General features: G+C 52.2%; 5 protein-coding genes across 5 annotated transcripts; 3 read left to right on the top strand and 2 right to left on the bottom strand.

The window, feature by feature from the left end:
- Nucleotides 1–117: 117 nt before the first annotated feature.
- Nucleotides 118–816, top strand: STEHIDRAFT_52979 (DUF1000-domain-containing protein; the record flags this gene model as incomplete). Its single annotated transcript, XM_007301462.1, has 4 exons — nt 118–177; nt 247–307; nt 391–578; nt 637–816. Coding segments are annotated over 4 exons (489 nt in total), but the record flags the coding sequence as incomplete, so codon positions are not given.
- A 634-nt stretch (nt 817–1,450) lies between these two features.
- STEHIDRAFT_53382 (uncharacterized protein) lies at nt 1,451–2,891 on the top strand (the record flags this gene model as incomplete). Its single annotated transcript, XM_007301497.1, has 2 exons — nt 1,451–1,762; nt 2,553–2,891. Coding segments are annotated over 2 exons (651 nt in total), but the record flags the coding sequence as incomplete, so codon positions are not given.
- Nucleotides 2,892–5,108: 2,217 nt separating this feature from the next.
- STEHIDRAFT_53388 (PDT-domain-containing protein) lies at nt 5,109–6,587 on the bottom strand (the record flags this gene model as incomplete). The annotated part of the gene is made up of 5 exons (XM_007301499.1): nt 5,109–5,530; nt 5,609–5,840; nt 5,933–6,153; nt 6,247–6,304; nt 6,504–6,587. The coding sequence occupies 5 exons, from the start codon at nt 6,585–6,587 to the stop codon at nt 5,109–5,111; spliced, it is 1,017 nt and encodes a 338-aa protein (XP_007301561.1).
- A 1,023-nt stretch (nt 6,588–7,610) lies between these two features.
- On the bottom strand, nt 7,611–10,114 carry STEHIDRAFT_166994 (kinase-like protein; the record flags this gene model as incomplete). The annotated part of the gene is made up of 4 exons (XM_007301933.1): nt 7,611–9,214; nt 9,279–9,284; nt 9,365–9,454; nt 9,532–10,114. 4 exons carry the CDS (start codon nt 10,112–10,114, stop codon nt 7,611–7,613), a joined length of 2,283 nt encoding a protein of 760 aa, XP_007301995.1.
- A 2,034-nt stretch (nt 10,115–12,148) lies between these two features.
- On the top strand, nt 12,149–13,863 carry STEHIDRAFT_166993 (uncharacterized protein). The gene is made up of 2 exons (XM_007301932.1): nt 12,149–12,967; nt 13,029–13,863. Exons 1-2 carry the CDS (start codon nt 12,215–12,217, stop codon nt 13,326–13,328), a joined length of 1,053 nt encoding a protein of 350 aa, XP_007301994.1. The 5' UTR covers nt 12,149–12,214; the 3' UTR covers nt 13,329–13,863.
- Nucleotides 13,864–14,039: the final 176 nt, after the last annotated feature.

The following is a 14,039-nucleotide window of genomic DNA, read 5'->3' as shown; positions in this document are numbered from 1 at the left end:
TGTTACTTTTCCTTGGTATCTGAGCCGTAGAGGAATTACAAGGCTGACTGTGTGGTCCTTGGAGGAAGCGTACATGGCCTTAACTTGACTGTACCGGAAGACGCGAAGGAAACGATCAAACCTTGGAATGAGCGAGAGAGCACGGATAAATGGGCAGACTCGAATGTGGATGATCAGGTCTGCTATGCTTGCACATACTTCAAGTCTGGATGTGCAAACTAATACGGGGTTATCTGGATGGAATAGCTGATTATACACATACCATTCTCCGAGAATGTACGCGTCAAATCTCTTCTTCTCAAACTGGGTACGTTTCCTTCTTCTGCACCGTTTGACCTACTGCTGACTTTCTTTTGGATCGTGCGGGATGACATATGACGGTTTCTATAGGTCGAGGAGAGGTCGCACCGCGACACCTGCGTATATACGCGAACCATCCTCACATCGTCGATTTCTCTGCGGCTGAAGATATGAAGCCCGCATTGAACATTAGTCTCTTGGAAGGTGAAGCTGGAGTGTCCGAATACCCATTACGAGTAGCGTCATTTTCCAGCATCAACACGCTTTCGTTGTTCTTCGTACGTCTCTAGCCGCTCATCGTCTACCACTCAAACTGAGGTGTGTGTCTAAATACAGAGCGACTCTCCGGGTGGAGATTCTTCTCGGATATACTACCTCGGTTTCAAAGGCGAGACGAGGTCGATGAAGAAGGAAGCTAGCAACAAGTTAGAGATACCGGCGGCGAACGCCGCTGATGCGCCTATTGTAGATCGTCTGGCGCAGAGGTCAGCCGCTCAACAACCCACGGCAAAGTAAAGTAGGATAATGGACTCGATCCAGATGTACTTTCTACATGAATCGAGTCCATGGATTGAGGAGATTGATGTACCACTAGTGGAACGGTCTGTTGTTCGAATAATAAATTTCTTGAGGATATGGAATCTCGGGTTCTGTGAATGTGGGGCAATGAATACTGAGGGGATCAAACCGTGGTTTGGTCTCGCTCTGCTTTCTACTAGGGTATCTATCGTAGTTATCGGAATTTTTTCGTGGTAAATGATGAATTTGTGTCCTTCGAGTCCACTGTGGCACGGTGGCACAACAAGGGAAGCCTCGTGTTTGCAAGTCACGTGCAAGCGCTGCCTCCGGAGTCCGGAGTCCGGACTCCGCGCGTCTTGTTCGGATTTGCCTCATCCAGTCGCGTCCACCAACGACGAGCATTCTTTTCCAGCGCACCACGACTTGGTCCATTTGTCGCGCTTTGAACCATGGAGATGGTATTTTACTTTGTTTTTGTTCCATAATTCAACTGAAAGCTAAGAGAAAATGACAGGACACAGATTATCCGCTCCCAGAGGCCGAGGGCTCCGCCGAGCCCCATTCCCAAGTCAACGCCTATCTCTCCTACTTCGACCTCGACCCCTCGACCTTCGCATTCCCATCCAAAACAATAGAAACGATCGCAACAAGACGCGCACGAATGGCGGACCGTCTCCTCTTCGATGTCGTTCTCCACGCCGGCGGCCTACACGACCCCGCGGACTACTTTCCTCCCTCTAACCAGGACACTTTACGCGAACTGTTGAAGAAGATTGATGGCCTGAAGTTCGATTCGTTGAAGAGAGATTGTCTGGTTTATAGTTTGCTGAAGTGGCATAGGGATGGGAGGGAGAAGGTATTTAGGGAAGAACGATGCATTCCGCCGCAGTTTTCGGCGCTTTCGGATGCTTATTGGCATCTGGATGCTGGAGTTGAAGTACAGGTGCGTGTCTTTACTTTAATTTGACGTTTGCGTCGTGGTCTTGCGTGATAGGAGTCTGGCTCGTCATTGGCGACGCATGCGCGAAGCCTACTCCTTGTTCGCCAGCTGTTATGCTGCGTCTAACCGTGCGCGTCATTTCCATCATAGGGGGTGAATTCATGGTGTCATTTGAGCCCAGACTGTACGACTCGCTGGGCTCGAGAGAATCTGGCGATTTCAAGCCGCAGAGGCTCGTTCATGTCCGCGATCATTCAGTGTCACGGTGTGGTGTCCTCGATTTTGTGCATTCCTCGACCAGTGCATAGTATGCACGACGTACGTGCACGATACTCCAAGGACTAGAAGCAGCCACTGGTGCGCGAATGTCTAGTCGTCTGGGTATTAGAATTGCAGCCGTGGTCCAGATGACTGTAAACATCGTGCATAACCTTTCATTGAGACTTCACTTCCTCACTGTTTCACTCGCGACACCTCACCTTTCCTTCATGCATTGGAGTAATCGACACCATAGAGCACTCCAATCCGATATTGGATACATGGTCGCCCTCCTCTGCATTTGACGAGTCCCACAACCATTCATCTCGTCGATAGATGCTCATGCAGGTTGAGGTCATTCACATACTGTCGGGGTGCTCTTTTCGAGCATTTCTGTTTCTTGACCGTGGATAACATGTATTGGCCAAGTGGCCACAGTCACGATGAAGGCGTTGTCTCCTCTGACACTCGGTTTATCACCTTCTCTCACTATCGTAAAATGTGATAGGACACTGACTCTTTTTCCATCCATCAGAAAGCGGTCTCAATCCTGTCCGATGTCCGTCTCAATCGAGACTATACCTCTAAAATTCTGCAAGCCCTCTCGCTCGATCCCTCGCCATATCCTCTCATTTTGAGATATGTCCGAACCTCAAAACCGCTCCTCACCGAGCCTGATGATATCGAGCGATACACGATCGCTCTGGCAGAATCTAATATCGCCGATGCTTGGAATTATCAACGAACCTTCCCAGAAGAAACTCGTGGACAAGACTTTCCGAGCATGAGATCGAGATTATTGAGAAGGATAATCTGGTGGTGTCTTGAACGTAGGCGCCGTTTACACTTTCTTTCGTGGACTTTGGATCATTAAATGGCTGACATGGCCTGTTATGTTCATTACACAGCGGCTCCGCGGCCCAAACCCCTTTCACACCTTCTAGCCCTGCCATTTACTCCGTACGAGCACTCCTTAATCAAAGATATCGCCTTCGAAGTACCTTTCCCTCCCGCCCTAGCAGACGACCCAATGAATGTCAGACCAGACCTCTCCTATCGTGGCACCGCGATCCTACAAACTCTCCTTTGCACACGATATATCCACGCAGGGCTCTTTGCTAAAGCCATCGACCTCGACGCACAGTTCAACATCGTCCCTCCCCCTACGTCTGGACACTCACATTCCAAGAACGACGAGGATGCGGCGAGGGCGGTGGTCGATGAGAGAAAGCAGATGATCAGCGAGATTTGGAGCGTGCTCGGTGGGATCGAGAAGGAGGAAATTGAAGAGCATGTCAAGGAGATGATGAAGAAGAGTCAGGGAATGAATATGGCGCAGCAGATGCAGAGAAAGGTGAATGCCCTGAGACTCACTCAGCTCACGCTGCAGAAAGTCAGCGGCGTCAATGGCGTGGCGAACACCACCAGCAGTCCGAACAAGGCCTCCTCACCATACACGACGCCGAAGAAGAAAGCTGCCCCACAGTATTTCTCGCCCCAGTCTGCTGGGACCAGCTCTGCATCGAAATCGTTCATCCTCGGACGTGCGCGTCATTCGCTTGGGTCGAATCTCGCCAACACGCCCGGCACGCCCGGGCTCCTATTCACCCCCCCAGGCTCCCAAACCCAGACTCCGCAAAATCGATCGCAGACACAGCTGAATCCCTCGCCCTTGCCCTTGTCTTCAGGCCCCAACCCAGCCTCACCGTCGCCAAGGTCTACCGGTGCTAGTGTCGGTGCCTCGCGCGCACAGACCACTGCTGGCGGGGGAGGGAGAAGGAAGTCGGCGGGTCTGGGCTCGGGCGTCGCGGCCGCACCTTCGTCGTTGTTTGGCCCGAAGGCGGTACCTGCCAACCAAGTCAAGAATGCGTTCTACACCCCGCCTGCACCTTCCGCTCCCGACGTCGCTCAAACAACAGGATCGACGACCGCTACAAATCCTGCTAACATTTCGACTTCCGCTGATGCAGACAGGACTTCGCCTTCAGGGTCTGGGACTGGTGCGACGAACGGGAAGGAGGAAGGTAGAGAATCGAGGCGGCAGTCGATTAGAAACGAGGATGTAGACATGGATGGCGGGGATAAAGGTGCGGGTGCGGGTGCAGACGGTAAATCGGATGGTGGAGACACGGTCGACAATGACCACCATGATGGGGCCACCACGGAACCGAATAGCTCGCAACAAATGCAGAAGGTTCATTCGATAACAGAGGATGATGATGTCCCTCAATTCGAGCACTCCGTCTTCGTCGCACCTCCCTCACCCAAACCCGTACGAGTCTCAGCTTCCGCCTCGGGCTCTAGACGCCAGTCACAGACCGCACAGGGCCCGCCGCGGACGAGGAGGGCTCTTCCGAAGAGATCACTCCCGAGCGTCGATAAGCTTATTCCTGGAGCCTTTCACGAGGACACGAACAGTCCGACTTCACCGGTCTTGCAGCCTCCGCCGGCCCCGATCTTGGAGGAATCTGCTCCCGCCGTGGCTGCTAAGTCACCTACGAAGGTTACGACCTCGAGGAGTGCCCATGCTCGTGGAGCCAGACGCAAGATCCCTGGTGGGTTTTCTGTAGGCTTGGAGGACGATGACGAGTCAGAGCAGGAAGACGAGGTCGCCCCTTTACCCCCGCCATTGAAGAAGTCTAGATCCTCCAGCAGAGCCGTCGCCACCACACCGGGGAAAAAAGCATCCACCCGTCTCTCACGCTCTGCTAAGACTAGGCATGATGAGGATGAGGAGAATGAGAGTGTGATACTGATGAGGCCGACGAGGAGGAGCTCCAGGTTGAGTGCAGCGGGGAGTGTGAAAGGAGACGATAGCGGAAGTGAGGCGGGCGCGTCACCGACCAAGGCGAGGTCGACGAGGAGATCGGCGAAGGCTTCGGGAAATGAGAGTACGAGTGCGGGTGCTGCTGGGACGAGTGCTACACCCAGGAAGAAGAGTACGGGGAGGAAGAAACGGGTTGCTGAAGTGACGGTTCAGATGGCGCGACGGTCTTGATTAGTGGACGCCTACTATCGTTTTTCTCTCTCGATTGAACGGTTGTATCAAGGGTAATTTGTTTAGCTATATATATTCATCTTGGTTGGGAAACTACCAGATCCCTAAAATCTGCGCACACCCGCCTCCGTCGTTTACTCGACGCACACCATCTTGGACTCCCTTTGCCCATCGCGACTCGCCCTCCCTCTCAAGACCGTCACTACCATCTCCATCATTTATATTCAAGTTGTCGAACCGCTCTAATAGTTCTACGAAATATACGTCTTGGAAGGGAATAGGTTGTATGGACGGTCGCCGATCTACGCGGGAGACAGCGTGCGGTAGCATAGCTAAGCATTCTAAGATGGACGGCGATGTTGTCGACTCTGCTGTTGGCGAGTGCACTATCGGTCCAACGGTGATGCGTACGAGTGCTTGTCCACTTCCTTGCGAGTCTTCGTGATTTGGGTTTGAGATCAAAGGTACGGGGGAAGTGGGATGGTTCGCGAGCACGTAGAACCGCGTAAAGTTGTCTATTGAACGAAGAGATCGTTAGTTGTTGTCTCTTGAAGTAGAAGAATCTGCGATATGATGGGCAGGGAATGTCGTACCTTCTTCGTTCTGTATCCCTTCGTGCAATACTTCCAGTTCATCGAAAATTGTCTCGCAGAACTTGGAGGCTATGACAGCACACTCCATGGTATTCACCTTTGAGTCAAGACTGGATGGACCGGCATCCAGTGATAGGCTAAGATTTTGAGCCGCGAGGGCCGTCGAGGACACTTTCACCAACTTCGCGTCGGGTAGATGCGTCGAGAGAAACTTGCCACACTGACCTAGAGCCTTCAGAAGAATATTTTGTGACACACAATCGGTCAAACATCTGATGGTACCCGATACGGAGGAAGGCCTCCTCGCCTTCTATAGGGGCTTACCTGTTCGTGGCTCAACACTCTCTTGATCCCTGATAACTTCTGCCCCTTTCTCGCAAGGAGACAATGGCTTACAGGAAGAACCACAGCCCCGCGTATCCATTTCGTCTTACCAAGATCTAGGGAACGCAGGATATCATAGGTCTCCGTTACCGCCCCGTAGATAGTATTTTCCTGCGGGAGCAGTCCGAGAGGAATCGTTTCGCCGACGCTATGATAGACGTCTTGCCCATCGAAACAAAAATAAGAAAACATATTGAATCCCCGAGCAGTTCTAATTTGTGACGGTGAGTTGAATTTTGCTGAACCACACTAACCAGCTATGCCTGCCCTCGGGCTATACTCCACCGAAGCCGCGAAATTAGCATGGGCAACCTACAATGAACGGAAGTATGTAGAAGATGAGATTCAAGTCAGTCTCCATTTCGATAGCTTGATTAAAGTTTTAAAGTTCTCCGCTCCGCCAATCTCCGCAGATTCCAGATCGAGAGCTCTTGTTCTCGAGTCCGTTATGAAACAGAAACACCAGAGGACAGACATACTTACTCGGTGCAATTGAGAACTTGAGACATACCTGGTGCGAGTATGTTCCTTCCGGACCGAGGAAAGCGAGGACGGGCAATCTACCCTTTCCCAGAGTTAACTCGGGAGTGGTCATGGTGCGGCGTTTTCCTTGAAGGTTCGAGCTAGAACGTTTTTGTGGAGGCAAGTGGAAAGAGCGACACAAAACGGGCAATGCCGGAAGAACGTGCGCCACCCGAATTGGGAACGGTGTGGCACGAGTGTGGCACAGAATTCAAGAAGATGCGACTGTTCTTTCCCATGGAAAGGAGGGCATTCTGTCCTCGGATTACTTTCGCGAGAACTCGTCGCTTCTACCAGGCTTACCCGAGCGACATTGGCGCGAGGTGATGCGTGCATGGGGAGAGGAAGCCGGAGCCGAACCCTCCCTGCGAAGCTAAATGAAGCCTTAGCTCAAGGTCGTGGGTATGCGAATGGACTTCGTCCATCCGAAACAGGTCGGCGCATTGTGGCCTCGAGGATAAGAATGTCAAAGTGTATCTTCGATTACAAAGGTTACACTAAATGAAGCGTCGAAAGTCAAGTCGACGATAAAGAACTAGTACACCTGGCACTAACATAAGTAAAGTAAGTCGTGACACTGTTGGTTCGGGGACCGATATAAGATAACTCTACGTAGTGATGATGAGTACAGTCAGAGACATGCATGCAATGGGAGGTAAGGAGATGAGATATGGCGATCGAAGCAAGAAGAAACACGTTATCATACAAGCAAGTTTGGGGCATGTGAAGCAAGGCAAAGGGATGTGTGATGGGGGGAGTGAAAGAGAAGATGATCGGAAGCCCTGCGCAATGTGTATCAGGGTAGGATCGATAGCAAGAGAAAAGTTAATAAAGAAATGAGGTGCTTGGTGCTTGGGAGTGAACGAAATGCGATAGAATGCAAGAACTAAACTGATGTAAATGAGTGTGTATGCTATGCTGCAAAGCAAGGGAGAGAGGAAAGAACAACAGAGAAGGAAAGGAAACCCCGACGACTCTGGTATATACAAGAATAAAACAAACTATTGTTCGTGATGCGGTCGAAGTTGATAAATATATAACAAAAATATCCGCCGCTTCGGCCTCACCTCTTCGTCGAGCCTGCCATCGCTCCAAGTCAGATCGCGCCAGCCCCAAATAACCTACCCGAGAACAGCCAGTCCCTGGCGCTCCTCAATGGCTGTCTTCGCCTCCTTCTCCCGCTGCCTTGTCCGTGCCCGTGCATGTTCACCTTCGCCTGGATAGGCGTCTGCATGTGCTTGTGGTGGATCGTCTGAACATGACCTCCGAACCCCGGGCCCGCCGTGTGCTTGTGCTCATCCTGAGGCCTGGTCGGCGGCAGGAAACTCCGATATGCGGAGTGTGGCGGCGCAGACTGCGGAATTGGAGTATGGATGGGTGCGTCGTGGATGAGACCTCTCCGAGTATCCCTCCTCGGAAGGAAGGGAATGGGAGGAGGTGGAGAGACGGCGCGCGGAAACGCAAGCCGGATAGGGTTGAAGAATGACGAGGCCCTCGGTTTCGGTGGTCGCCTCAATATGGAATCGTCAGGAATGAAAGGTTTCGAGGATCGTTCGACGGGTGACGACATCTGCGTGACGACAGGAAAGAAGATAGGAGGCTTGTTGGATGAAGTGGGAGGCTGGGACTTCGGAAGAGCGGCCGGCGAGGAGTACGAGTCTCGCCATTGAGTGCCAGGAGAGGTGTCCATCGGCGAGTAGCGGTGATGGTGAGAAGAGTCGTGGCCGACGGCTGTAGAAGTAGTGCCGGTCTGAAGGGGGGAAAGGTCTCGAGAAGTAGGCGCAGAAGGCTGACTATACGAAGCTTGCGTCCAGCTCATGGTTTGGTTGATTTCGTCTGCATCCTGGTCCTGATCGTCATCGCTCATACCGACGTCGATGGGTGAAGAGGGAGGGTGTATCGGCTTCGAAGGTGGAACAGCGGAAGGAACGATATAAGAAGACCCGCCCGTCGTGCCGATACTCTCCAGTGCCGTGTGCATCGTCCCAGAGTCTGTCGAACGCATGATGACGCTACCGTCGTAAGCGGTGCTGTCAACCTCACGAACAACGATCCTACTCGAGTAGTTCACAGATGCATCCGTAAAAGCGGGATCCGTAGACATATATGGTTCAGAGAGCGCCGGCGAGTACATCGAGTATGACGACGACGGAGTGGCTCTTCGGTTATTCCGAGCGTCGAAGGCCTGTTGGAATGGTGTCGAAGGAGCCGGCGATGGCGACCTCGACCTCAGCTCCTCGTCGCCCCTGGCGCCCCAAGTCTCCCTCGAGTCTTGCAATGTCCACGATTTATCCGACAACGCATCGTCGAGCTCCTCCTGCGCCGCGAAGACCATCTCCGGCTCCGTATCGACGCTCCAAGCAGACTTAGGTTCCTCCGGTGGAGGGACGGGCATGCTGAAGTTGGGTCCGTCTTCAGGGTTCGTGCCGTTGGTGATGTCAATGCCGATCTCCCAAGCGCAACGAGCCATGGAGTTCTCAAAGACGACGTCTTCTGAGTAGAAGGAATTGATGCCCTTGATAGAGCGACGGAGCTCTGCGATGGAGATGCGATTGCGATGGTTGACGTCGAGGGTGCGGACGAGAACATCGTTGACTTCGGAGGAGATAGGGAGGACACTGGGAAGGAAGTGTAATGGGTCTTGGAGATAGGCGTGGAACGTTGGGTCTGAAGGGCATGCAGACTTCCATGGATTGCGACCTTTACATGAAGGGAATTTTGTTACTCGGAGTAATGGGATGAGGAGAGACGAGGGTGAGCATACCTGTGACTATTGAAGTCAACCGAAATGCAAAATGAGCCGCGTGGTTAGCCGCTGTCACTGAGGAAGAAAGGAAAACGAAGACTGACTGAGGTTGAGGAGAATGATACCGAGGGACCAAATGTCATTTGACGGTGGTGAGTACGTCCCAGTGGGCGCGAAGACCCCGCCTTGACATTCTATAATTGAAGTCAATTGCGAATCAGTTAGTGGCTGGCTGTCAAATGCATGTCAAGCTGCGCTGGAAATGACGTACCAGGACTCATGTGGTAAACGCTGCCCGTCCGAAACTCGTCGCTGACGCGGTCAGTTGTGGCGAGCCCAAAGTCGGTTATGGCAAGTCGAAGGCCGCCGTTGAAGCAGAGGACGTTCTCTGGCTTCAAATCTCGGTGAAAGATGCCCAGCGAATGACAATATTCGACCGCATCGAGAAGCTGGAGGAAAACGTGTTTGATAAGACCGTCGTGACCGAGATATCGCCGTTTGTGGAGAATCTGCGAGAAGAGGTCGCCACTGGGGCAGTAGTCCATAACGAGGAATATGTAGGCTCCATCGTCAATAACGCGGTGGAGAGTTACGACGTTTGGGTGAGCGGATGCGAGTTGGTGCAGGGTAATCTCCTGGAGATGTAGACGGCGTTGGCGGGAAGAGTGGCGCATCTGTGAATGGAAGAGGCACTTGACCGCGTAGGATCGTGGCTCCGCGGAAGTGGAGGTGGTCTCGACGGCGCGATAGACGATACCGTAACCTCCGTAGCCAAGGACGGAGACGAGCTCGAGTGCACCATCATCGATGAGAGATCCGAGGGCTGGCGGGCGAGGGGGGGTGGTTGACGCCATAGAAAATAGAGAGGAAAAGAAGAAGGAAAACGGAGAGCCTGAGCCTCGTCGGAAGGAGCGAGAGGTGGACTTGGGCAGGTCAAAGCAGAAGGTGTAGATGCGAAAGCGGCGAGTGGGTTTTACGTGTGGAGAACGTGATGGCGGGGAGGCTTGGGCGTGTCCACCATGAGCGTAACACGTTCCGGGCGAGAGCAGAGAGCATGGGCGGAAGCTAGATCGGCCATACTTGTACTCCAGGGAGTCAAGCCAGATCTGACAGACGTGCACAGGCCGAGATCGTATGTGAAGCCGCAAACGGAAAATGAACGCAAAACGTCAGATCGGTACAAAGACCCTGCGTCTTCTCCCGCCGGCTCTTCGGCTCCCCCTGTCAGCTTGTACGGCTCCTCGTTCAGGAGCCAACGCTCGCTCGATATATATCCCTCCCGAGCCGCGATCCATACAGCGTCCAAAAAAAACCTGCGTCCAAGGATATGCTCGTGCCATATAAGCTTTATTATGCAAATATCGCAGCCGATGGGACCAGGTCAAATCCGAGAATTTCGGAGCGAAATGGCGGCAATAAGGTGCACGGCACCGAAGTCGAAGCACATTCCACTTGCACTCTTTACCACAGGGGCAAACGAATTGTGTAAAGATAGCACGGTAGAGCGGTAAAGGTTCACGCCCTCAACGTCGACGATGACGAACAGGAACATTTGGGAGACGCATACAACGTCATGGAGATAGGGATAACGAACGAGTTGACCTCCGTTCCAGGCAGGTTCGACGTGGGGCCACCCCAGGGCCGGCACCGGGAACAGAGCATATGTTCCTATATTTCTTGCCTGGCATAATATCGGGCATGGCATGCAATCGTATCTGAGGAACGGAGCGGAATCTCTGTCGTCTTGATCAAGCGGATGCTCTTTCGATTTGAAAGCAGCCATCGCCGGATAGACTAACCTGACCTCGCCATATTTCGCTAGTCAACTGGTAACAAGGGCGAGACATGATCCATAAAAGTATTCTTGGTCTCTCGGATAGGTACCCGACTGAGCTCCTCCACGATCCTTACGCATGACAAAAGGGTGTAGATGAGAATTTGCCTTCGATGCTGGTGGTGCAAAGCGATGTATAAATATCACATTCAGTGACACACAATACCCGAACACCCTGAAATGACATTGAAATCTGGAGGAGCAAACGTCTTCTGAGAAGATATATAGACGTTTCGACACCACATGTCGAGATGGCAAAGTGGAGTAAGACCCGACATGTACCAGCTCTAGATAGAGGCAACATTGAGATACTATTCATGTGAAATTGATCTGTTACGAAGACAATCGAAAGCACCGGCTGCGGTTTCAAAATTGGGCATTCATGCTTACCCGTTGATAGATGTGTCAAAGCTTTAGAAGGTAACGCGAAAGACCACGAAGAGAGCGTGCCATATCCCTTCCTCTTGAGCTGTCCAGGCATAGGAGATTTTCCCGGAACGGTGAACTGGGCACTTCAGATATCTGGTGGCAGTCAGGAGGTCCAGTGATCTCAGTAAGCGGACCATGTTCTCCTCCTATAATGTGAGATAGAACATCGATGGCAGCGCCTTATTGACTGGTACAACTACACATTTTCCCATCAACTCCGGCGAAGGACTGAGCCAAGTCGATGAACATGCATCCTGGTAAGGTCTAGGTTCGACGCCGCATGTGTCACTTATGGAAAAGAACTCACCTGGGGAAAATGAAACATAGAAAATAGACAACAGAACAGTGGAATACGAAAAATCAAGGCAAGTCGTCGAGGGGGTCAAGAGAAACTGAAAATGAGTGAGTGCCACAGAATAACTCGATCACGTGAGATCGAAAGGAAAACGCGCGGGACACGCTCCGGCGGAGTTTCAAATTCGCGGCAAGCGGTTGAACTCTGCTCGTTGTCGTCGTCAACAGTCGCTTCCATCTGTGACCGCCACCCGTGCCATCGACCGACAACCTTTGATCAATCCGATTGTGACATTTTATCTTCTTGGTTCAACGACACAACATATCTCTACACATCTCACTTGTATCTGCGCTACCACACGACTACGACAAATTGCCAGCAACACGGCACAGTGATATGACAATGGCCACCACCGCTACCACAGCTCGTACATTTACTATCTTCGTCGACGAGGCCCCCGTACGCCCTAGGACCAAAAAGGGCTCCAACAACACCGCTGCTATTCTCACCCAAGACAAATCCGCTGGTTCTTCGAACACCAACGTTCCTGCTCCTGCTCCTTCATTCGCGACCTCTAGCGAAAAGGAGAACCTCCACCCGATTACGAGCGTTCGACTTGGTCTTGATGGCGCCCTGAAGCAAAAGGGGAAGGATAGTAAGGGAAAGAGTGCGTTGACTACCAAACTCTTCCTTCCAAAGGCCGAAAGGATCGAGAAGGATAAGCCTGAGATGAAGAAGCGCAGGCTTGCGTCGACCTCGACCTCTTCGACCTCTTCCAACACCCTTATTGCCAAGTCTACAAAGTCTACCCTAACGGACTTGCGATCAAAGTCCAAGATCCCACGTAAGAAGGACTCCAGGGCGGGTTTGACTAAGAAGGTGGCGGAGATGCCGAAGGTTGAGGAGGAGTCTGAGGTCAAGGACGCAAAGGTGGTGAAGGACGCGAAGGTGGTGAAGGCGGTCGAGAAGGCAAAGGCGAAGACGATGGTGGATGAGCAGGAGACGATGAAGGCCCTGAGTGAGCAGGCTCAGGCGGTGATCGATGCGAAATGCTACGACCTCACCGTCTCGCCTCTCGCCGATGTCTCTGAGGCTTATGAGCAAATGATTGCCAGTGATCTTCCCTTGCGCAAGAAGCCTAGCCCTCAGGTAATCCTCTATAATTTTTTGTACCTTTTTCTTTGTAGATTCACATTCCTGTTTCGCACAGATCCGAGTCACCTCCAAAAACGATCTACTCGCCAAAACGCCTTCCCAGAGTGTTCGCTCTCGCGGGTCCGCTCGCGCCTCTTCACCCCCGCCAGCAGCACTCCCTTCCGTCGCAGCGATCTCGGAAGCTTTGAGGAAAGACAAAGGGCCTTCCAAAGATTTCTCCACCCCTGAACGCAAGGAGATCTATGCCGCTTTCACGTTCTCCTCGCCTTCGCCCTCCGCGAAGCGTTTCGCTGCGTCTCGTGGTACCGGTGGCGCGTTTGCGTTCGGTGACATAGCATTCAACCCCGCGTGGTGATACGACAAGCGAACCCTGTGTTCAACGTCCATCCTCCCTACGCCATGACTACGGGATCTCTATGAACATATATCTTCTTTCGTGCATACTTGCGTTCGAAATTCAATGGGACATCCCAACACCCAATATTTATCACCCATTCTCTGCTTGTCGCATGTACTTCAATCGTTCAGAATACTGTGCATGCCGTCCCACTCGTCCTCCGTACCAACCTGCATCCCATTTCCTCGACAACACGCTCCAAGCCGATACCTGCACTCCGATATTTACTGTTCACCGCTCGCATCCCTCTTTCTTTTTCTTACAGCCAATCTTTTCCATTATCACCGTACATATGTAATCCTTCAATGGGACTCGGCTTCACTGTGCACCCCAAGCAATTGTTCATTCCACGTTCCCCTACATATACCGGATACCTTGCATGGCCCAGACTCATGGATTTCCTTCCTGACTCCTGCCTCTTGCATTTCTCATTTTAGCCGTCCCCGTCCACAGTCTACCTTTTGCGATCTCTTGGTTACCTCTGCATCGTTCTATCCACCTCGTCCCCCTCTCGCTTTGTTTTGTCTCAACGCACTCAGCTTGAAGTTTGTGTTCATTTACGCTCGACCAAGGCATGGCTACCATTTCGTCTCGTTTGGGTAGCTCCTGTTACTCTTACTGCACTGTGTTGGCTGCTCGCGAATAACACTTCTTGGAGTTTCTTCTAGG

Source organism: Stereum hirsutum, assembly GCF_000264905.1.
Source record: "Stereum hirsutum FP-91666 SS1 unplaced genomic scaffold STEHIscaffold_4, whole genome shotgun sequence".
Taxonomy (NCBI): Eukaryota; Fungi; Basidiomycota; class Agaricomycetes; order Russulales; family Stereaceae; genus Stereum; species Stereum hirsutum.
The sequence above is the reverse complement of the archived record's forward strand: the minus strand, read 5'-3'. Positions and strand labels throughout refer to the sequence as shown.

Bases quoted from the DNA above. Each gene is read 5' to 3' on its own strand.
- STEHIDRAFT_166993 (XM_007301932.1), top strand. From the start codon at position 12,215: ATGACAATGGCCACCACCGCTACCACAGCTCGTACATTTACTATCTTC. The intron at 12,968-13,028 runs GTAATCCTCTAT...TGTTTCGCACAG, and splicing joins GCAAGAAGCCTAGCCCTCAG to ATCCGAGTCACCTCCAAAAA.